This window comes from Syngnathoides biaculeatus, chromosome 6, assembly GCF_019802595.1.
Source record: "Syngnathoides biaculeatus isolate LvHL_M chromosome 6, ASM1980259v1, whole genome shotgun sequence".
In the NCBI taxonomy this organism is placed as follows: Eukaryota; Metazoa; Chordata; class Actinopteri; order Syngnathiformes; family Syngnathidae; genus Syngnathoides; species Syngnathoides biaculeatus.
The window spans coordinates 15,306,019-15,329,265 of NC_084645.1; the positions used below are offsets into that span (position 1 = coordinate 15,306,019).

Consider the following 23,247-nt stretch of genomic DNA (forward strand, 5'->3'; position numbering starts at 1 on the left):
AACGAGCATTTACATGCCAAAGTGTGGCAATATTGTCCTAAATATAGTGAGTAAGACTGTTTTTCAAAGGGAATCTTGAGAATGTGGGAAGTATACACAGACAAACATACACATAGAGTATTAGTATAAGGGCAGCGTGCGGGGGATCGGGTTCCTGGGCCTCAGCTGTCCGCAGAAATCCTTTGGGGGTGAGACAGGAGACGCTGTCAGGAATGTCTACGAGGCAGCCAGGAGGTGAACATGTGAGGACGAGCACATGATGGCGTCGCAAAATTTACACCAGATAGAGGCTTCACAGGAAGTGCTTATCATAAATCTAACCAGATTTGAAATTTAAGTTAAGAGTTCAACATATACAGTACGATGAAACAACATCAAAAAGTCTAGTTCTATGAGTATTGCTTAAACTCTCACCCACTATAAACGTTAGCTATAGAATGAAAAATCTGATTGAATCCAACTGAAGCAGTGAAAAGTCATGATGAACAGTCAGCTGTGTATTAATGTAATGTATCTACTGTATGTATCAATTCTTTTCCAGTATTAAAACTACCTTCAAATGCAGATTTGAGCTTGTGCGGGAGCTTATTCAATTGGGCTGGTTGGGGCCCGGATTTTGATGAACATTAGCACAAGAATCATCACCGATTTTGTACACCATCACTACTACAAACGCATAGCGGAGTAAAGAAGACGAACTTTTGACTTGCTCGACTTGTATTGACCAAAAGTGTATAGGCTATTCCGTCGATAAATGTACGATAAAATTAACTGTAGAATGCTTCTTATTTTAATAAAGCAAAGTGCCCTCTATCTTGATCCAATTTCATATTTAACAAATACAACAACAACAAAATGACCTTTGACGGGGATATTTGTTTATTTATGTGTGACCAGTGATTGGTCGGTGACCAATTCTGTGTCTTCCCCACCTCTCACCCAAAGACCGCTGGAATAGGCTTCGCCATGTCTGTTAACCTAGTGAGGATAAGCAGTGCAGAAAATAGAGGGATGGCTTCCAGCACCCCAGAAAACTGAGAAATATGCACTGAAGAAGACTGCTGGCTCGCTGGATGAATGACCCCTAACTCGCAAAACTCACAGAAAGAGTTAAAAACCATGAATCTGTGTGGACTCTCTCCAACGCTTCCCACCGTCCCCAAAGATTTAATAGTTAAGACAACTGGAAACTAAATTATACATATATTTGGTTCAGTTACAAAACGGATGGATGAACTCAAATTGACCCCTCCGTACAGAGCACTTAACCACGCCTCCTGAAGTGACGTCACGCCACGTGCGCTGACGTAAGACAAACAATTCGTAAAAATGGCAAATACAATACATTCTTAACTGAGACAGACGCCATACTTCTGATTTCATTCAAATCAACGATATATTATAGATTCCAAATACAATACATTCTTAACTGAGACGCCATGCTTCTGATTTCATTCAATCATTCACACGTAGCAATGTTATGCTAGCGAAGAACGTCTCATTCATTTATACGAGACGTGTATTAAAAATCAAATGTAGGGCATATCTTCGTGCAAACACAGTCTGGTTAAGCTTCGGCCGCGAGCCGACAAGAAAGCGACACGTTTGTGCAGTCCGATCATCGCTAAATATCGCTCAACAAAGAATAAGTGTGTCAATCGTTCACACGTAGCAATGTTATGCTAGCGAAGAACTTTGAATTCATTTATACGAGACATGTATTGAAAATCAAATATAGGGCATACCTTCGTGCAAACATATGTGTTCCGGTTGATATTAGATGGATTTAGTTGATGATGCGGTCTTCCACAAAGTTTGATCCATCGAAAGCATTTTTCGTACTGGGTCTTTGGTTTTGGAAAGGGTACGAATCGAACTCCACCAACTAGCCTTTCAGGATACCTGTCGTCACTATTACAAAGTCCATGACTACACCTCTTAACCATATTTTTTGTTAAATAACCCAAATACGCGATAAAACGCTAACTAAACCTATACTGGACCATTCAATGTTGTTAGAGAAAATGGCGGGAGCAAAAAGGGGCGTGGTTTATGCAGATCTCTGGCCTCTGATTGGTCAGTGACGTGGATTGCGCAATATCCACGGAGGGGTCAATTAAGAGGAAAACCAAACAAAGCATTTGTCTGCATTGTTTTCGAGCACATGTGGCTTATCTGAAAAGTGGATAGGGATTTCCACAATGACTGACTGAAGAGAGGATTGGTAGTTCAGAAGGTTTGCATTTCCTCACAGCGTCAAAAGAGGCTCCGGAGAGACATTCTTCTTGCTTGCACCTGCCTGAGTGGGTGTATAGACAAATGACCAAGAGCAGATTACAAAAACATGAAAGCTCCCTCTCTGGAAGCCAAATATGAGAAACTATTCCCAACTCTCTATTTAGTTGTTTCAACGATACGGCTGTTTCTTCAAGCTTCGAGTGTCAGACATGTTGTTGAATCGTAAGCCATTGCATGTAAGTAGATCCATTAGTGAGTAACTTGAAAAAATACAAACAGCTGTAGAAAGTGAGAAGATCAGGACGGGACAAGCGTTGACAAGGTGACTAATTGTCATCAAGGCGCAGCTCAAAAACTCCAACGCAGCACATTGTGTAACCGACATGAAAGTGAAGGTGAAACAAATTCCTCCAATATAATGTAACAATGTTGGCAAGTAAGGTCATTGTAAAATGAGGGGAAATAAGTTCTTGGTGAATTCGTCACCAGAGGAAAGCAAGGCAATGAAGGTCGTTGGGGGGGATCCACTACAGAGAATAATATAAGAGTAAGAAGCTGAGGGTAAAACGGTGCACTAAACAGTCAAGTGCAAAGATACTGCACCCGAGGCAGGAATCTGTTCAATGCTTTCTTGTAGGAAATGGATTTGCGCGAGCAAACAAAGACACTCATTAGCAAACGCTGTCTGGATACATTCCTACTTGATTTGATTATTTGGTATTTTAAAAGGAGCAAATTTCCAGATTACTTTTTACTGTTTGACAAACAGGGAGGGGATTTGCATTATGGGGAAATGATCATTTGTATTTAATGCAAAGTAGTGATTCATATGCAATTAAACTGTATCAAAGTTGAAATGCTACACTTCAATCACAACGTTCTTTGATCAATTATTTATGGACTTACAGTAACTGTAAAATGAGCTCAAAGCTTCTGGGATGAGAATGCCCTTTTTATACAAAAATACATCTTTTTTTGCAAGTCATATTTCAGTTTAAAGGCTATAGCAGGGGTCACCAACGCGGTGCCCATGGGTCAATGGTAGCCCATGAGGACCATATAAGGCGCCCGCGAGGTACAAATTGTTACTATTATTTGTGCTTTAAATTCTGAATCTGACTTGCTTACATGAATTAAAATGTTAAAATACCTGTAATGTGATTTACTACAATAAATGAAAACAAAAATATTTTATGTACGTGTAATGAACTGAGTCTGAAATTTGGCGCAAGCAGGTCACGTAGCCCTTCAAACGGTCGGTGCTCACGAAGTAGTAGTCTGTATGACCATGCACCTGAACAGGATAGGCTGGAAAAAAAAAAAAAGTTATTTCTCACACAAACCGTGACTGCTGTAGCAGACTCATGAGATTGGTTGGCAACCTGGCTCCAGTCACAGTTCACCTCAGCATTGCAGCTTTAACCTGAATGCAAAATCACTCCCGATTGATCGTATAACAAAAGATGTCTAGCAGACAATGTTTATACAGGGCGTAGGGTTCACTTTAAGTCTGCATGCCTTCACAATCACCCAAGCCTGGGAAATGAATCATTCAGACGTAATTATTCATTGACGTGATTATACATCGTGTTCACATCAAATGGCTAATTTGAAGCCCAATTACACTTTGAGAATCCATTTTATAGATCCTATGTGCATTGAGGGAGGAAACAGGAAGACTAAGCCTTGCAAAATGAGGAAATGCAGTTTTTTATGGCTTAAAGGGTCTTTCCCAAGAAGAACAATGGTCCCTTCAGTCCAAATGCTGCCCTCATGACTGAGCAAACTAGCAACATTTTGCAAAATATTCAACAGTTGTTTTGCATGAAACATTAATCAAATCAGACAGCATGCAAATCCAGTGCCCTTGCAACACTCTTTATTAGGTACTACCGTGAACTCTTACAAAATCCAGTTTAATGGTGTCTTGTCTTTTCAAAGGCTATAATGTCTGTAGTTTTAGGTTTAACACTGTCACAGTGGTAAAAATGACTGTGTGATTGTGAAGGTGGACAAAAACATTGCAACTTCCTGTGTTCCGATGTAGACAGACAAGACCACGAGTCTGCAGGTGTTAAATCAGGAGAATGTGCTGGGAACTCAACTGTACTTCTTTGTCCCAGCAACTGGCCATGCAAATTCTCATCCAGATAACCTCGCAGATCTTGGTCGTAGCGTAGCATAGTGTGATATGATGAATTTTTCTTTCAAAATGATGGTACACTGCCACAGTAGCACCAGACATGTGAGCATATCTGGGTTTTAGTTTTTTCAGATCACTTGTACTAAAGCTCAGGGTTCGGATGCCCAGTGTGATGTACAATTGTTCAGGAATGTCAGTCTTTTCTATTTTTCCCTAATGGAAAATTTGTGTGGAACATATAGAAAAATGGCATGTCAAAAGAGTAAATAATCCAATGATGCATATATTGTGCGGCAGTTTGGGGGAAATCCATGTACAATCCATGTCAGAGAAAACAGCACAAGCCAAGCAGTTTACAGTAAAAAAAATAATATTTTCCCACAGATGCAATTGAAATTCTGTGAGGTTATTCTGAATCACCGGTTACTTGGGAATGCAATTTTGGGCCTTGTGTTCCAGACAGGAAGTCCCAATGATCTCATCTCCGACGGATGTCATCTTTAAAGCGAACAGCTACATGTAGACACATGGCAGGATCTCAAAAGCATACACATCTCCTCAGCCAATGGCTAAAACATGACTGCAAACGTCTGGTTTTTATCCCCAAGAGGTACAGTGCATGTCCACAGCCGTTAAAGTGAAGAGCAGTGTGAGTTGTGGGAACCCGATTTCAAGGTGTACCTTTACAAAGCACCAAGGGAAGTATGAAGAGACAAGATTTCAGCCATCTGCATGACCAATGAGAAGATTAAAGATGCTAAGTGGATAGTCTTATAAAACATTTACCGCATACAGTTGAAATGGAGACCGATCAGCCGCAGTTATTTTACATATGAAAAACTATGCCAATCAAATGACAGGGTCTTATGACAATTTGCCTGCGGACAGACAGCCAGAGGTCTTGAACAAACACTCTACTATTACTATTAAAAAATACTTCTACAGCAACACTAAAAACTACGATAAAGAGAGGGCCGTTCACATAATTTCTTAATTTAATCAATACTCTGCGTCAATAATAAAATCTGTATTTGGAGGAAAGATCCATCTGCTGGATGTGGCAGGTTATTGCTTTCTTCCCCCTCAAGCAGAGAGGCCACTGGTCAGATGTCCTACAACACAAAACAACACACATGAACACAGAGGAGCCTTTGACAGAAATCTGAAACACAATCTGCTTTCTTCAGTCAACGACTGGGAAGTGTCGGCTTTCCGGGCCTGAGGGGCAGGGGTTTTGGCCGAGGTGAGGAGAGAGACGTTTTCAAGGGGGGAGATGTAGGGCACATGGAGGGTGGGTGGATTGTTGGATAATGAGTCACTGGAGCCTCCTTCAAAGCTTGCTGCGCAACCTCCGGAACCTTCTGCCTCTTGCACCCGAGCAGGGAGGTCCGCAAGAATCTGCGCCTGGATGGAAGAGCTGAGTGTCCACAAGTCCACATAGGAGTGAGCCGCAGAGAGGTCAAGTTTCTGTTCCAAAGGACACGAGCGCTCTGATAATGGCCACTAGTGTAGAACATTTGGAGGATGAATGTACAGTAGCACTTGTCTATGCTTTGTGAGCAATGCAATTTATTATCTTTCCACATGGAGCTTGATTATGTGCTGTATAACAAAACAGATTCTGCTTTGAGAATTGTCCTTAATCCTAATAAAATTGATACAATACCAACAGCCTGCAGTAGTGGTGTAGCTCATAATTAGCGACATGGTAAGTACCACACATACAGTGGTACCAGAAATTATTCACACCACTTCATGTTTTCCACATTTTGCTATGTTACAGACTTGTGCAAAATCTGATTTGATTTCTACAACATATTTTCATACATTGTGTAATTTTTTTTAAATGTAATCGTTCAAAAATCATAGATAGGGACATGAGTATTTATACCATTGCAATACCACTCAAACTTATGGTCAGGTGGAATTGACTTCGACTGATCATTCTTGAGATCCTTGTAGAACATAAATGGAATTCACCTGTGGTAAATCCAGTTGATTGAACTTTACTTGGAATGGCACACGCCTGTGTAGTTAAGGTCTCACAGTCTCAAAGTCTGAGGAATTGTCTGCTGAACTCCAAGACAAGAGTGTGTCAAGGCACAAATCTGGTTAGGATACAAAAGAATTTCAGCATTGAGGGTCCCAAAAAACAGTCTGTTCTTGCGTATTTGCATATGGAAGAACTTTAGAACCACCGGGACCTTTCCAGGATCTGGCCCTTCGACAAAGTTCAGTAAGCAGGATAGAAGGGCCTTGGTCAGAGAGCTGAACAAGAAGCCTGTGGTCACTTAAGAAGAACTCCAGTGTTCCCTTGCAAGAATAGGAGAACCATCCAGAAGTGTCAACCATTGTTAACCATTGCACCAATCCTGCCTTTATTGTAGAGTGGCCAGATGGATCCCACTTCTCACTCAAAGGCAGATGCCAACCTGCTTTGAGTTCCCCAAAAGGCACCATAGGGATTTGCAGGCCTGCAGAACCAAAATTCTCTGGTCTGATGAAACCAAATTGGACATTTTTGGCCTGAATTTCAAGAGTCATATCTGGAGAAGAGAAGGTACTGCTCATCGCCTGGTCAACGCCATCCCTACTGTGAACCATGGTGACGGCAGCGTCATGCTGCGGGGCTGTTTTTCTGCTGCAGGAACTGGACGACTTGGCCCCAAAGAGAGTAAGAGAATTGCTGCCAAATATAGAAAAATTCCTCAAAAGAACATGCTCCAAAGCACTCTGGAACTCAGACTAGGGCTTTGATTCACCTCCAACACGACGATGACCCAGAGCACACAGTCAACACAACATAGGAGTGGCTTCAGAAGCAACCTGTGAATGTCCTTGAGTGGCCCAGTCACAGCCGAGACGTGAATCCAATTGAACATCTCTGGAAAGAACTAAAAATAGCTGTCCACCAATGCTTGAAATGCTCTGCAGAGAAGAATAGAAGAAAATGCCCCAGATGGAACAATGGTGAGATATTGTATTGTCTGTTTGCAAAATAAGGACAAAATAGTCCCCTTTTTGTTTTTAAAAAAAGGCCATTCCAGCATCATGTTTTTACCCATGTTTTTTATTTTTTGTTTGTAGGGTCAAAGCTACAGCTAGCTATTTTTTTCGCTTTCCTCGAGCAGCGGCGTATGTGGACCTTGCATGTAAATTTGTCAAATTTTGGCAGTTTTCAATTATTGTTTCGCTAGACCACCAGCCTCAGCTGGTAAAGCGTTGGCCTCAATGTGTTGAGGTCCTGGGTTCAATCCCGGACCCATCGGTGTGGAGGTTGCATGTTCTCCCCGTGCCTGCGTGGGTTTTCTCCGGGCACGCCAGTTTCCTCCCACATCCCCAAAACATGCAACATTAATTAGACATTCTAAATTGCCCCAAGGTGTGATTGTGAATGCGGCTGTTTGTCTCGATGTGCCCTGCGAATGGCTGGCAACCAGTTCAGGGTGTACCCAGCCTCCTGCCCGTTGACAGCTGGGATAGGCTTCAGCACTCCCCACGAGCCTTGTGAGGATGAGCGGCAAAGTAAATGAATGGATTGATGGATGGATTTTGACAGACCACCAGCGGTTTACCACGAGTGATGAAGGAATGAGACTAAAGAAGATAAATGGCTTATGCCGCACTTACGCCACAACTTCGCCATGCTGAGATGACAGAATGACTAATGGTGAGAACAGGAAGTGGCCAATCACATCTAACACGCCGCAAGTAAACAGGGTGAGGAAACAAGATCAAACAAGTAGCACTCACACAGTCTCATCTATCTTTAGTTACCATACAAGTATAACCACACGAGGCTACAAGAAGGCAAACATACACTTTAGGTCGCAGGTCATTTAGGCCACAATGTAGTCTATAAACTTTTAGGAGGTGTGGTAAAAATGACAGAATGCTCCCAATATCCTTGGTGGGATTTTGTGCTTCAACAGACACAACTTAATATGCAGTGAGGGGAAGTAACAAAGTAAAATTCATTTATGATTATACTTCGGTTAATTAATTAGGTAACTGCCGTTTTTGAAGACATTTAACTAAATACTCCTTATTTTGTTAAAGTATTTTTTTTTTTACCTTCACAGATGACGACGTGATCTAAAGACTCTTCTTTTCTTTACTATTACTTAGTTACAGGAACAGGTACAGTATTACCTTTAACCAGTCTTTTTTTTTTAATGCAAGAAAGTACATCTACATAAGTACAGAGTGTGAGTCCTTTTGCCACCTCTGTTAGTATAGTAGCTTACTTTTTCCATGATTAATTGAAGCTATTTATGATGAGATGAATGAGGTTTGTGGTCGTAAATCTCTCCCAGGCTATCGTTGGTCTTGTAAAAGTCTGGGACATGACTCGGTCACTGGTCCTGTAGTTTTACAATACGGCATGCAACTTGGTGCCATGAAATCGAATGCACTGATTTTTAAAAATACAGCAGAGCTAAGGGATGATATTGTGGTTGTTGGTAATTTACCATCATTATGATTTTTATAACTAATCGTTATCGCATGATCTCACTCCTTTAAGTGTATGGTTTGTCCTTCACCTGTCTGCACAGGACCGTCCCCATCACCGCACATCTTTCCTGTATAACTACACCAACCTCCCACAAGTTGACAAGAAGAGGCACCACTTTATTCCCAAACAAATAAATGTCCAACCCTGAAGGCAAACGAGTCGGTGTCAATGATTCATCTTTCCGATCACGATGGATGAAGCTTTGGTGAGTCAACTTTGAACTTTGAAACGAAAAGGGTGTTTCTCTCGATGTCTTCCACGAGAAAAAAATGAATGAATAAAACAATACTGATCATTCTAAATGACAACTTTAACCTTTTCAATTTATCACATGAAGTTAAAACAATTTTCAAATAGAAGACTACAATGGGTAATACGTTGAAATCCACAACAAATGACTCATGGAGGTACATATCCTTCCATTCATTAATTGTACATAGCACATTTTCTCGTTCGGGTCAGAGGTGAGCTGCAGTCTATTCCAGATAACTTTGCGAGATGGGATACATGCTGGACTGGTCACTGGCCAATTGCATGGCATGTAGCGTAGAACTAACAACCATTCACACTCACATTCACACCCATGGATGATTAAGAGTCTTCTCTGGACCTAATACCCCTGTGTTGCAAATGTGGTAGCACCCAAAGAATATACAAACTCCATGCAGGAGAGCCCCAGCCATTTCGAACTGAGGACCTCTCAACTGTGAGGCAAATGTCATGGTCATGGATGTTTTGGGACGAGGGTGGAAGCATGGCAAATACTCGCAAACTCCACAGAGGATTCCAAATTTGAACCAGGGACTCAACTGTGAGGCAGACATAAGCAACATATTCAATTATTGAAATTGCCTGAAAGTATGTGTGGTACCTGGACTCGCTAGCTTTAAAAACCAAAGACCAAGTCCGAAACGTTGGTGTTGTGATTGATTCCGACCAGACTTTCAATCAATCACAAAAACTGGCTTTAATCATCCGATCTAGACTGAAGGCTTGTATGTGTCCGACAGATCAGGAAAAACTCATCCACGCTGCTAACGCAAGTAGACTTGACTACTGTAATGGTCTTCTAAATGGACTCCCCAAAAAGAGAATTAAACTGCCGCAGCTCGGTTTCTGACCAAAACAAAGCGGGAAGAGCCTATAACTCCAATCCTAAAGTCCTTGCACTGGCTTCCAGTCAGCTTTAGAATAGATTTTAAAGTTCTGCTACTGTTCTATAAATCACTAAATGATTTAGGTCCTGAATACACACACAAAAAAATACGGAATACAAACTCAGTAGAGCTCTGAGATCGACTGGCTCAGGTCAAATAGTGGACCACAGAGTCCAAAGCAAACATGGTGAAGCAGCATTTAGCTATTATGCAGCACACAAATGGAATAAGTTGCCAACAGAGGTGAGGTCAGCCCCATGTGTGAATGTTTTTAAATCCAGGTTGAAAACTTTTTGTTCTCATGCTTTTTAGAGTATTTCCAATTTCATGATATTTCTTGCACTGTACGCTGTTTTTGAGTTTTATTTTTTAAAATATATATTTTGTTGTCTTTTTATGGTTTTAAATATTTTATCTCTTTGCATTCAAATGCATTTAATCATGTAAAGCACATTGCGTTACCTTGTGTATGAAATTTAAATACATTTGCTTTCCCTTCCAAAACAGTAAGGATATGTACAGACATGATTTCAGAAAGGATTTTTTTTGATTGGACCATAAACTCCATGAGTAACTATTACAGGAGACGTGTGCCCTGAGTTTACCATATCAGCAAAGAATCTTGCCCCTACACGCCCAACTGGTCGCAAGCAAGTTAGATCAAGAAAGACAAAGAGAGACACACATGGAGAGCCTCGGGGAGCAGCATGCAGCCACACTCCACTCCCTCGCCATCCTGCTCTACTTTGAGATTAAACAAGTCCCAACAAGTCCTCTGTCTGGACTCAAAATGTGGTCTGGCTTTTTTTGTTTTGTTTTGGTGGGGTGGGGGTGGAGTGATTGTGCAAACATCCTGCTCCAGAGCAAAAACTAACCTCTGGAGGTTTGAACTGGCACTGACAGTAAAAGAAAGCCCAAATAAATCATTAGGCTAGATTAGCACAAACACTGCCATCCAGGACATTTTTACCTGAAGTCTTTCCAGCACAGTGAGAGAGATGGCAGGGCCAACTGCTAAAGACTTTAACAGACTCTCCTTCAAATGACAACTATTTGTATATACGCTATAAAATATGTAGAGTAGCTTATATGAAGGGTGTTGTTGCAGGTTCATACATACCTGTGTCTCTCTCAGTTATTGGCACAAATTATGGGGAGAGAGGGAGACCAACACACACACACACACACACACACACACACACACACACACACACACACACCACACACACACACACACACACACACACACACTTTAAGCGACCCTGAGGATGGGCCTCCAACCAGGAGAGCGACTCTGCTATCATCATTTAGTTATCAGTGCAAGGGACATTCTCAGGAGACAGCAAACACCCACAAGCTGATGTGTTCCACATGCAAAACGACAGATGCAACAAACCCACCAAACGCATGTTTAAACAATTTGACAAGTCTACAGAGATAATAAAAATGAAATGTTATATGCGAAATATGCAGATGTTAGTTAACATCATTCATAAAGAATTTAGAAAAAAAAAGGCTGCAAGTTAGTATATAGTTTAAATAGCTTTTGTTATTTTCAACCTGTCACATTATTGATGAAAAATAAATGGAGTTTGAAAAATAACCGTTATTATTATGATTATACATGTCCTGTTCAGCTGCAGTCCATGGAGAATGATGGATCGGTATGTTCTGGAATTTTGCTGTGACATACTTCCTCTGGTTATTTATTTTTAATTCTGTTTATTAAAAATTTATTCAGAAAGAAAATAGTTTGGGCGGTACGGCGGTCAGCTGGTAAAGCGTTGGCCTCACAGTTCAATCCCAGCTCCGTCTGTGTGGAGCTTGCATGTACTTCTCGTGACTGGGTGAGTTTTCTCTGGGCTCTCCGGTTTCCTCCCACACTCCAAAAACATGCAACATTAATTGGATACTCTAAATTGCACCTAGGTGTGATTGTGAGTGTGGCTGTTGGTCTCTTATGTGGCTTGCGATTTGCTGGCAACCAATTCAGGGTGCACCCCGCCTCCTGCCCGTTGACAGCTGGTATAGGCTCCAGCACAACCCGCGACCCTCGTGAGGCTAAGCGGCAAAGAAAATGGATGGATGGAAAATAGCTTGAGGGGACAGACAAGAGGGTGAAAAAGGATAAGGGAAATCGGGGTGTGTATCACAGCAGAACAATAGTAAGAAAGTTGAACAGAAGTAACATTTATAACACTCAACTTGTTTTCTTATTTGTGGATGGGCCCAACCAAAGTGCCCCTACCTGTCCTAAAGAGAAGGGAATGGTCACCCCTCCCCTCTCCCACCCAACTCTCAGTAAACTTAATAATGCAAGTTGTCACTTGCTCCTAGGCTTCTAGCATTATGTGAAAGCCCCCAAAATATTCTGTTACTGTCAGGATTTTCACCTGCTCAGGTTCTACTCCAAGGACAGCACGAGGGTTTGCACTCATCACCTTAACACTCTCATCTTAGTTATGTACTTGGTATGAGTTTGCAAGCTGCTGCTGGACAGAATCCGGAGACAGGTATTTTTCATAGTGCAGTCCCTCATCGCCCTCAAGTGAATGTGACAACAGAGGGAGACTTCCGACATTTTCAATGACCTCAAATTATTTTGTTGTCTTCCAGAAGGAAAAAAGCCCAACACTGTATTTTGAAATCTATAAGGTCTATAAGGATGACAAAAATAACACGACCTTTACAAATGAGTTGTATATTTGGGTTAATTCTAATTCTGTCAACAAATGATCTTTGACCAAATAAATGTAAGAGTGAAAGCTTGACTCTCTCATCCAACAATACTTTTGAAGCATCAGTCAGACATTAATAAGGACAAAAGGGAGTTTCTGGGTTAAAGGTTTTTACTGTAGTGCTACAGTGTGCAACAAGTGTGAATGAAAAAATTGGGCATCATTACGTTCTAAAGTTTTTCTTCAATATAACAAAGATAGGTGGCATATACAATCCCAGAAAATGGTGACAGAGTATAAAAACAGGAAAATAAAAAGAACTTAAATAGCGCACAGAATCATTCAGTCGACTTTCATCGCTAAAATTTGCTCCCGTTGAATAGATCAGTACTGGCACTAGACTGAAACGTTACAAACAGGGCATTGGACTGTAAAGTTGTTTACTGCTAAAAAAAAAAAAAAAAACAAGGTCGCAGATATAGATGGCTTTGCTTTTAGCATAACTCAAATGGCTTTCTCACACATATAAAACACATGAGAGGACAGCACGCAATTCTTGGAGCATGATTGTCATCCCTGCTCTCTAAAATCTAGACGCCAAGATTATTTGAGTTACTAAGGGGGTAAATCAAAAAATAAATACATTCTGAAATCGCTTTTTGACAGAGTGTAAAAGCACTGCAGACAAATATGTACATTTCTTCTTCAAGAACACAAATACCAAATCATTAGCGTTTACATTTTCAAAGCCACTTGAACATGTGGACCAAGATGAACGCCAGGTTCAGTGTTTTCAACCTGTAGTCTACCTAAGGGTCAGAGACTTAGTAAATGCAACTTCATTTAATTCACTGTTAGCCAAATCCCATCATTATAAACTAACTGACCTTTACAAGTTAACATGTGTGTGAACATGGGGTCAGAGACTTAGTAAATGCAACTTCATTTAATTCACTGTTAGCCAAATCCCATCATTATAAACTAACTGACCTTTACAAGTTAACATGTGTGTGAACATGGTGCTAGACCCATCTGTTACAGATAGTTTGTTATCAGACTAAAAAGATCAACTCATACAAATGTAGGTGCTAACTTTGGGTTATATATGTTAAAAACATCTGTAGGTATTTTTCAGGGTGGGTTGCAGGAAACACTATTAAAAATAAAATATCAAACGAGACACCTCTCAGTATGTTCTCTAGGAGGCATAAGCAAAGATTATTTCTTGAATGCTATCCACATGCTTCTTTCAAGCTAACCAAAACGAGTGCTACACATTTCCCACTTCCATTATGCCACAGTAGGCACAAATATAAAGACACTTTGTATGGCTCTCACACATGACCTACATCAGCCTTCTTGCCTACAGTATGTGTCACTGGAAACAGACACACACAGACACACATAGTGCTCCCTGTAAACAAGAACTCTTTGTCCTTTCGGATTATAAATACTGTTTTGGTAAAATTCTCTTTAAAAGACAAGACAGCGAATGTGTGAATAGAGTAAATACAAAACACAGGATTGCACTGTTGGAAGATATTCCTTCTTTTGTTTGTATGTGACAATTTTCATCGTTATTTATTTTTTGGCATCAGCGGTTAAGGCCCAAAATCTGGAGTAGAAGGTGGAGGAGACATTGGCATGGTGATCTACCCACTCACATAGGGCCTACAGTACATAAAAACTACACGCAGACACAGCCACAGACAGACAGTATTGCAGGGCAAGTCGAAACAGACACATGAACCATCCTGTCTGTTAATCTTTGTTACTCATTTTTCATTGTACAATTCAACCTTTTTTTGTTGTTAAAAGACCCTCGTTATCCCTTTCTGTCGTCCCTCCTCTCGCATCCAAAGTGCGTGGGTGCCGGTGCTCTTTCAGTCTGGCTACACTAGGGGGAGTGTCATTAATATTATTTTGAAGATGACAGGCATTGGCTGTGTTTATTGCTATAATGATCATGCTAAGCCTCAAAAGAATGGGACTAAATACCTCATCTAACACTCAACTGAGTTCAAAGCCCCCCCCTTTATTAGTTTGTGCTTGTTGAGAGGGATCAAATGTCAGATCAGTGCTGGACAAAGAACCCTCCGAGGTTCTCAAGCGAAGATGTAGCGGAGGAGGAGGTGCGAGAGGAGCACCAAACAGACGATAACACAGTGACGACCCATCCATGACATGCTGTCACTGGCTGCCCTCTGCTGAGTAAGCTGACGACTCAGAGCCGACAGGTTCCTACAAAGACAGGGAAGGTGTGCTTTAAATTGTTCGGCGCTGACAACTTGTTCAACTTGTGTGTGTTGTCAACACCGATTTTGACCAGCCAACAGACTAAGTGCTTATGAGGTAAAACGTAGGGTTGGCCAACCATTTACAGTATTCCAAATGTTTGATTCCTTTAACTGGCATTTTCTGAACTTTCTCCCTTCTCTGCCTTCTTCTTGCAGTCAGTGATTACAGCTTAACTCTCATGAAATTGGTCCTTATGTTTGGTCAGTACCACAAAACCTGTAAAGAGTCTGAAGCAGGCTTGATTAATCACGATCGACTGAGTTGTGTTGGTCAATCGCACGACCCCCCCCCAAAAAAAAAAAAAAAAAGTCAGCCCATTATCCATCTTGTCGCTTGTTTCATATACAAATATAATTGCTGACATCAGAATTTTTTTTTAACTCTTAGGTCACGCACATGCGCGAACAACCGCTAAAAGGTAACAGCAGCTGGGTCAATGGCGCTAACAAGCTAGTCAGTGAACTAGCGCCAATTTTTATCACTGTTTTTCCTTCAACTCAAGAAAGGGTATAAAAATTAGTGGGAAAGCTGGACCACGTAAGGAGGAAAAACCTACCACTGCTATCCAGAATGCAAGGATGAGTATTTTACTATTCCACACGAACTGCAGAACATTAGGAAGTGTGCTTGAGGATGACTGTAAGCAGCTACGATCCGGACTAAATGCATCCCTGTCTTATTCACTTCAGTACAAGTCCTTAGAGTAAACTCGGGTAGTGACAAAAAAATTGTTAATGTTGTGTTCTGTTGTGCAAGATACCTCAACATACATACTGAGGTGCTGAGATGTGACCTACAATTTTGGCTCACTTGTAGTCGTCTGCGCTCTTAAACCGAAGACATAGTCGTGACCCCCCCCCCATTTTGCCCAAAATGTTTTTCCCCAAAAACATTTCCCCTTGGTCTACAGGAAACTTGCCAATCTACAACAAAAATTAACTGCTGTTCAAAAGCGCTTCACAGATGCCACAATGAGTGCTTCAGTCATATTGTTCAATGAGCAAAATAACTTTTTTTCAGTTTACGTTCACCCAAAATATGAAAAAGGTACTTGACTTTGTCAGTGAACTCATTCAGGTCCAACATTGAAGAGCAGTAAGCACACAACATGGTTGAGATGTTAAAATCAGTGTGTGTGTGTGTGTGTGTGTGTGTGTGTACCCTGGATACGATAAATACTGCTGCAGTGCGTTGCATCACCTCTGAATGTCTTGCTGAGTCTTCTGTATGGAGGAGATGGAGGTCTGGAGGAGGGCCATGTCCTTGCTACACCGTGCACAGTGGCTTGAGAATTCTGAGCGCACCAAGGTTACAAATGTTAAACATCAACATACGTACAGTTAATGTCATGAACAAGACCACAATGAAAATCTTACAAATTATCACAAAAAGTGACATAATTTCTAGCTCAGTGAGCATTGTCAGGGGTGACTTCAGCACTTCATTCAACCTGCTAAAATATCAGATTAGTGAAAAACTTTGGAATTACACACAATGCATTAAACAATGTGGATTAAATCAGGCTGGAGCATAAAAAAGAATTTAAGAGATCATCTTACAGAGAGCTCACATTATCATCAATGACAAAACAAACAATAATCCTCAGAATTCCAATCAAATTAAATCATTGCATCAGGCAGCAAAAATGTTCTCTATTCATAAAATCAGAATACACTTCTACAGGGGACCTTGGTTTACAACAGAAAAACCCAAATTTTTACCAAAGTCAAAAGGTACAATACTGGAGTCATGATTACTGTAAATGGTTGCAAGAAAAACCTCTACATAGGTCAATAATATGAAACATTTACATGAAAAAAGTCGGTACAGCAGTAATCATGGTGCCTTCTTGCTACGTGTGACGACTACCACAGCGAAAACTCGTTAATTGAGCACTATTTGTAATTTCAAAACTTTGGATGGCAAAACAACTGCAAACCAGGGACGCCTTTAATTGTAAATAAAGACAGTTTGGCATTTTTTAAAATATTTATCTGAGAACAATAATCAGTGGAAAAACTAGCAGGATAAGAGCGCTGACTTCATATAGAATATATCATATTGCGTACATGCACACACACAAACACGATTGAGGGGTTCAAATTGTTTAAAGTTTAATAGTTTCCAATTACCGGTAGTGACACACAAGATGGTGGATAAGGGAATCCTGGGACTGTGGTCATGTCATCGGAAATCTGTGTATTGAAGACTGTAAATTGCCCATGAGTGTGAACGTGAAAGCCAATGTTTGGTCGTTTCTACGTGTTCTGCAATTGCTTGGGAACCAGTTCAAAGTGTAACCTGCCTCTTGCCTGTAGTAAGATGGGATAAGCTGCAGCAAACCCATGACCATAGTGAGGATAAGTGCTGTAGAAAATGGATGGATGATTGAAGTGTGTCATCAGCTCACCTTCATTATCAGAGGACTCGTGTGTCGGTTCTGGAGTGCTGCTGCTGCTCTCGGTGTTCTGGCTGCAGCTGGATGGCTGACTGCTGGCTTTCCTGCGTGTGCCCTTCATCTTAACCTGGACAAAAAAAAAAAAAGACAACTTTGTTGGTCTTGGCATTGGTCTAATACTAAGAAATGGAAATGGAGCATGTTACAACTAGAATAAGTTACTGGAGTGAATAATAGTCAGTTGATGACATGACTTGTCTGTCTCAATCAAAAATAATAAAGAGCTCCCACAAATGTTAAAAGTTGTGCGACTAACATTGCGTTTGCTGGGCCAGCTGTCACTGTTAGAGAGGCCATTGTGTTGTCTCTGTTTTCTCTCCAGCGTTTGAATGACTCCATTCCTCTCAAACTGAATTAGGCAAAGTTCTGGCTCCCACGGCTGGGCTCTAAATTAAACATCATCAAACTGGTTAGTCTTCAGGTCAGTCCTCACCCTACGTGCGAATCTGAAAAATGAAGAGACAGGTCTGTGCTTTATTTAAACGTGTTCCCTACTCCACATGCTTGTAGGTCCACTCTGTGGTCACTGGGTCCTGGTAGAAAAGTCGCGGGGTCCAGGGTTTTTCGCCCCTCTCCCTGGACTCTTTGCGCTGAGCTTCTTCCAGGACAAACTTCTCCTGTGTGGCCTGCACCTGGTCACGGTCTATGATTGCTCTGGTCACGTGCTGCCACAGCCTATAAGCAAATGGAACACAACTGAAAAAGCAACACCAATAAACAATACATAAAAATAAATGTCGCCTAAACTCATGGTAGATTTTTTCCCCCACTGCTGACAGTTTTCCTCATCAAGGACAGATGAGGTTAAAAAAAAAAAAAACAAAAACAATGCTGACAAGTCACTTGAAACTCAATAACCAAAATCCACAAAAAATAAATTGTGGGATATTGTAATTTAACGCTGTGAGATCTACTCGAGAACATCAAATTTACCTTTCGGACTCAAACTCCCCCTGCTGGTCAAAGTGAACCACTCGTCTTTTGAGACGACTGCTACGGACATCAGGGCTTGGGTTCCACAATGTTGCCTGCTGTCCAGAGCGCTTCTCATGAATAAAAACCTCACTGTCCTGATTATATTAAAAAAAAAAAACACACTGTCATAAAAGGCAAGAAATTTATGTAAAAAGGATGCATTGATTTATTTTATCTGTATATTAGGAGGTGAGCAAGAGTGCCTCATTGCTGCTTGTTGAGCATTGATTGTCACCTATTTGTACACATCTGGAATAATTACCTTGCTGTAATTGTAAATTAATAATAATTCATATGCGAACTAACTCAAAATTATTTATCATCACTTAATCATTGTTATAGGGAGTTTAATTTAAGGTATTTTTAAAATAGACCCTTCATGTAATCCTTGAGGGCAACCTGGTGCCTTCAGCCACCATGTAGGTGATCCCTGCTCTAATTTAAATACTGTACTTCTCTTTTCCAAGTGTTATGTAAATGTTTTTTTAATCAATAAGTCTATTACCAATCGTGCTGATACTCAATTTGGAAAATAGACTAGTTGTCAGGCTCAGTGATTGATTTTGTTGTTTAGATAACAGATCTACAGCTGACATTTATAAGTGGTATTTATCCCGTATATACAACAAGTATTTGTTCGTTTCATTCCATTGTTTTCTTTATTTTATTCCTATCTCTGACCACAACTTTAACTTAATCTAATTATTAAGTACTTAATAAAAGAACGACATCAGAAAAAAAGGAAACATTTTGCACCCAATGTCCATAAACTGTGGCACCAAGCTCATCCCCCACAAAGATCTTGCCGGTGATCTGATTCACAGAGCAGGGGCCCCCCAAGAAAGGCTGCAATGAACAAAATCAAAATTAATTTGACCAAGAAATTAACATGTTATGCTCTAATAACTGAACAGCAAATGTTAGGAGTGTACCTTTAGCTTGAACTCCAGCTCAGTGAAACATTTTGTTTTATCACACTCAATGGTAATCTTTCCACCCAGCTCGAGTGTCATAGTGCCGTACAGTATACCTTTGCAGGACGGACATACAAATTAGAACTTCATCTTGACAATGTGTAAACTGAAAGATTTTTTTAACAGTGATCCAAATGTTCTGTCTAAGTGGAATAACTAAATGGTACCAGCAGCTACCTTTGCAATGAGCATAGGGCATGGTGATGACGTACTCCTCCTCCCTGCTCAGAAAGCGCAGCCTCGCTTTGCCCTCCAGAATAGCAGACAGAGAGTTACCTGTGCCACAGAGCAGTCGAGCAGAACTTGAACAGTCTTCACACTGAAAACTAACATTCTTTTGAGAACAATATCTCGTCATTACAAAATGTAAAATAGGTACAAATGATGTTGAATAAAAATGAATACTAAAAAAGACAAACTCAGTATCACCAGAGACAGTCTCATCATTTAAACATCTACTATTGAACAATGGATAATTAATAATAAATTATTAAAACAAATTTTGTTTACTGTATAGGTCTGTCATTATTTCATGTATGAATATCAAGCATTGTGATGGAAATCAGCTAAAACTGTTGAATACTGTGTACCGTAGAATTTGGACTTTGCCAGAATGCTTCCACTGATGGAAAACCCATCCTTTCTATTGCAGACATAAAAGGCAGAAATGGGTGGATGGTGCGAAATCTGGAAAAATAAATGGGGACATGTGAGCTGGAGTGTAAGAAAAGGATGATATGGCTGGCTTTAAACTAGTAACATTTGCAAAGGTGTGTGATTAGAGGGTGTGCAGAATTTTACGAGCTATTTTAGTTCTGTGCGTGTTTTCACCTGTTCCGCTATGTAGAAAGTGCAGCTTTCACTTCCGGGATGAAGCCAGCAGCAGCGAAATGTTTCACCCAATATTGGGTTGTAAGGCTTTTTTAAACCCTGGAAAATTCAAAGATAGAATGTATAATACAATCAACAATATGCTAATATGTTCAATTAATTGCACAATAAATGTAGAACTTGTTTTCAAAATGTGCATTTGGACAATTATACAATTAACTTGAAAACTGTAGACATAAGCAATAACATCAATGAAATGTATGCAGCCACAAAGTCTTCCACGATTTCTGGAATCATGGGAACAATAGGTCACAATATAACCAATAGTATTAGGTATGAGATGTTGAAATGAATGAAAAGGTGAATGCATCTTGATTTCCAATCAGTCGCAAATCAGTTTCTCATGTTTAATTGAAGATGGTTTAACTTTCTCTGACTGTTGTCAAAAGAAGCTGCATGTTTTAATTTAAGGTCATCCTATGCTTGAGCCAATGGGAGATAAATGACTTGACCTGGACGACATCTCACCTTGGGCTTCTTGTAAAAGCCAGACAAGTACCATCTGACTACCTGCTTCATCCGATCATATGCGCTGTCCTCCTGTGCAGCTCTAAGGGAGTCAGTAATCATTAGACAGTGTGACGACAATGACAATCAGACATGTCTGAGTTACAATGATATGGCCATACTGACTGTGAAAGCAGATCAGCATGATAATAATAGTCGGACAGCTTGTCCAGGAAGGAGCGAGGCTCCAGAATGAACGTGGGTAGCACCACTTTTGAGAGGTCCATGCCCGGTCTCAGCTGCTTCAAAATACCCCAAATTAGACCCTTGTTTTCCTCTGACACAGTCTCAACTTGTGACGCCTCCCCAGCCTGAAGTAGCACACAAAACATATGTGGACATGAGATCACATGCGATAGCTGCAAGTCTGCGACAAAATTGTAATTAAGACAAGATGGGAATCCTAGTGTACTCAGGATGTTACCTCAGCCATCTCTTCTGTGCCCTGATCTACATAAAGTGTCCCTTGTGGCATGGGAGACATCGCCTCATCTGATTGGTCCACATCACTCTCCTCTGTCAACCTTCCTCCATTATCAATCGCAGAGGTGTCCCACTCATCGTGACCATCGCGCTCAGATTTGTCGGAAAATCTGTCCTGGTCCATCTGGTGATTGTCCATCAAGACAGAGTCATTCAACCTTAGAGTAAGACAGACATAGGAATTAAAAGGATTAAAAGTTACGTATAAAATAGACTATTCAAACACACTTTAACTTGTCACTACGTAATGCTTTTGCAGACTACTGAGTATTCTGTTGGCAAGAAAGTGCATCTTTGTTGTGAAGCTTGCAAAACAAGCTGATTGAAAAGAATTATGCCCTAGTTGTGGGCTGGTCAGATACACATGAAAACTTAATTTGCGCTGCTTGTGCACCATATTTTAGCTGCAGTGAAAAATCTGCAGTTACAATTTCCAGTTAAAGTAAAAAAATCTGTTTGGAATTTTTTTTTTGTTACGAATTGGGCAAATAACTCCAGATTTACTTGGTTGATTAAATTCATACTTGATGGGTGTGGGAATACACATTGAGCTTTCGTCCATGCAACTTCCTCTTAAAGTGTATGGAAGGTCCTCAATGCACCTTTTTGCTAGTATTATAGTTTTTTATGCAGAACTCGAATCTGAAATCCATTATGAAGGAAACTTTTTTATGTTTCGATTATCGGCAAAAAATGATTGCATATTGCTGGATTCGCTGGAAAAAGACGGTCACGAAGAGGAAACAGCCGAGTAGGAACGTGACCTCAGAACCGGTGACAACAATAGCGAGCATTGAAATACGTTGTAAGAACGATGCTGAATTTTCCGATATTTTGAGCGACGAACACTATTCTGAAGGGTCCCGGAAAGACGGCAGACAATACAAGCTGTATAAAGGCATTAAAGGTTATTAATTTGAGCCAGTTAGACAGCATACACGTTCGAATGCAGACGAAATAGCTGGCCATGAAGAAAGTGCCGAGTACGCAGGGAGCAGGATATGTATGCCGAATGTTGGAAACAAAGACTGGTAAGCATTTGTGAAGGTCTTCTTTGGTTTAGTCAGTCATAAACTGATAAATAGTGAAGGCTTCGATATCCTGAATGCATATGCGAAGTTTTCGGTCTTGTTTTAAAATTATGCAAACTGCATGTATTTAGTAAACAGGTACGCGACCACCCGGCCATTCATTGTACAATGCGATGGATCTGCCTGTGCATGTATGAGAAACTATCTGCACTACGATGTGTATACCTGTAGTGACGTCAAACGTCAGCCCAATGCGTTTTTCAGACACGGGAAACTAGGTCAAAGTTTACGGGCTTTAATTCATAAACACTTACATTTTTGGGTAAAAACGTTGAAAAATGTATGCATTTTATGGTACAGTTGACCATGTATTTTCATCTAGATAAGATAATTTGCATTTGAAATTATTCCATACATTCCATACACTTTAAGTAGGGAAAGCCAGACTGCACTCTCCCCAGCCACTTCAGCCAACTCTTTTGGGGATTCCATGGTGTTCCCAGGCCACCCAGAAGAGTAGTCTCTCGAGGATGTCCTGTTTTTTCTCCGGGCCATTTGGTTCCTCTTGATGTCAAGGAGCAGCAGCTCTACTCTGAGCCCTTGCTGGATGAACAAGTCTGTCTCTGAGGGAAAGTGCAACAATCTGGGGAACAAACTAATTTCTGCTGTTTGGATCCAGGATCTTGTTCTTCCGGTCATGACCCACAGCTTGTGGGGGGGGGTTGTAAATCGACCAGCTAACTGAGAGACTTGCCTTTTACTTCAGCTAACCCTTCACCACGACACAATGATGCATGCAGAGTCTGCATCACTCCAGATACAGCATCAATCTGCCTGTCAAATCTCTTACTCCAGTCTTTTCTCACTATTGAACAAGCGATACTTGAACTCCTCCTGC

General features: G+C 40.7%; 1 protein-coding gene across 4 annotated transcripts in view; it reads right to left on the bottom strand.

Annotated features, from left to right (window-relative positions):
• Window positions 1-12,869: 12,869 nt before the first annotated feature.
• osbpl5 (oxysterol binding protein-like 5) overlaps window positions 12,870-23,247 on the bottom strand; it is a 51,404-nt gene continuing 41,026 nt past the window's right edge. For 3 of the 4 annotated variants that reach the window (XM_061821468.1, XM_061821467.1, XM_061821466.1), the window contains 14 exons: window positions 21,260-21,476; window positions 20,962-21,146; window positions 20,797-20,878; window positions 20,269-20,367; window positions 20,028-20,124; window positions 19,615-19,713; window positions 19,396-19,493; window positions 19,220-19,309; window positions 18,422-18,558; window positions 17,984-18,163; window positions 17,745-17,874; window positions 17,441-17,555; window positions 16,231-16,324; window positions 12,870-14,973 (listed from right to left, as the gene is read on the bottom strand). In XM_061821468.1, coding sequence (XP_061677452.1) covers window positions 14,838-14,973; window positions 16,231-16,324; window positions 17,441-17,555; window positions 17,745-17,874; window positions 17,984-18,163; window positions 18,422-18,558; window positions 19,220-19,309; window positions 19,396-19,493; window positions 19,615-19,713; window positions 20,028-20,124; window positions 20,269-20,367; window positions 20,797-20,878; window positions 20,962-21,146; window positions 21,260-21,476 — 1,759 coding nt within the window. In that variant the 3' untranslated portion in view covers window positions 12,870-14,837. The remainder of the gene's footprint in view (window positions 14,974-16,230; window positions 16,325-17,440; window positions 17,556-17,744; window positions 17,875-17,983; window positions 18,164-18,421; window positions 18,559-19,219; window positions 19,310-19,395; window positions 19,494-19,614; window positions 19,714-20,027; window positions 20,125-20,268; window positions 20,368-20,796; window positions 20,879-20,961; window positions 21,147-21,259; window positions 21,477-23,247) is intronic. The other variant, XR_009795233.1, reaches the window with a different exon arrangement.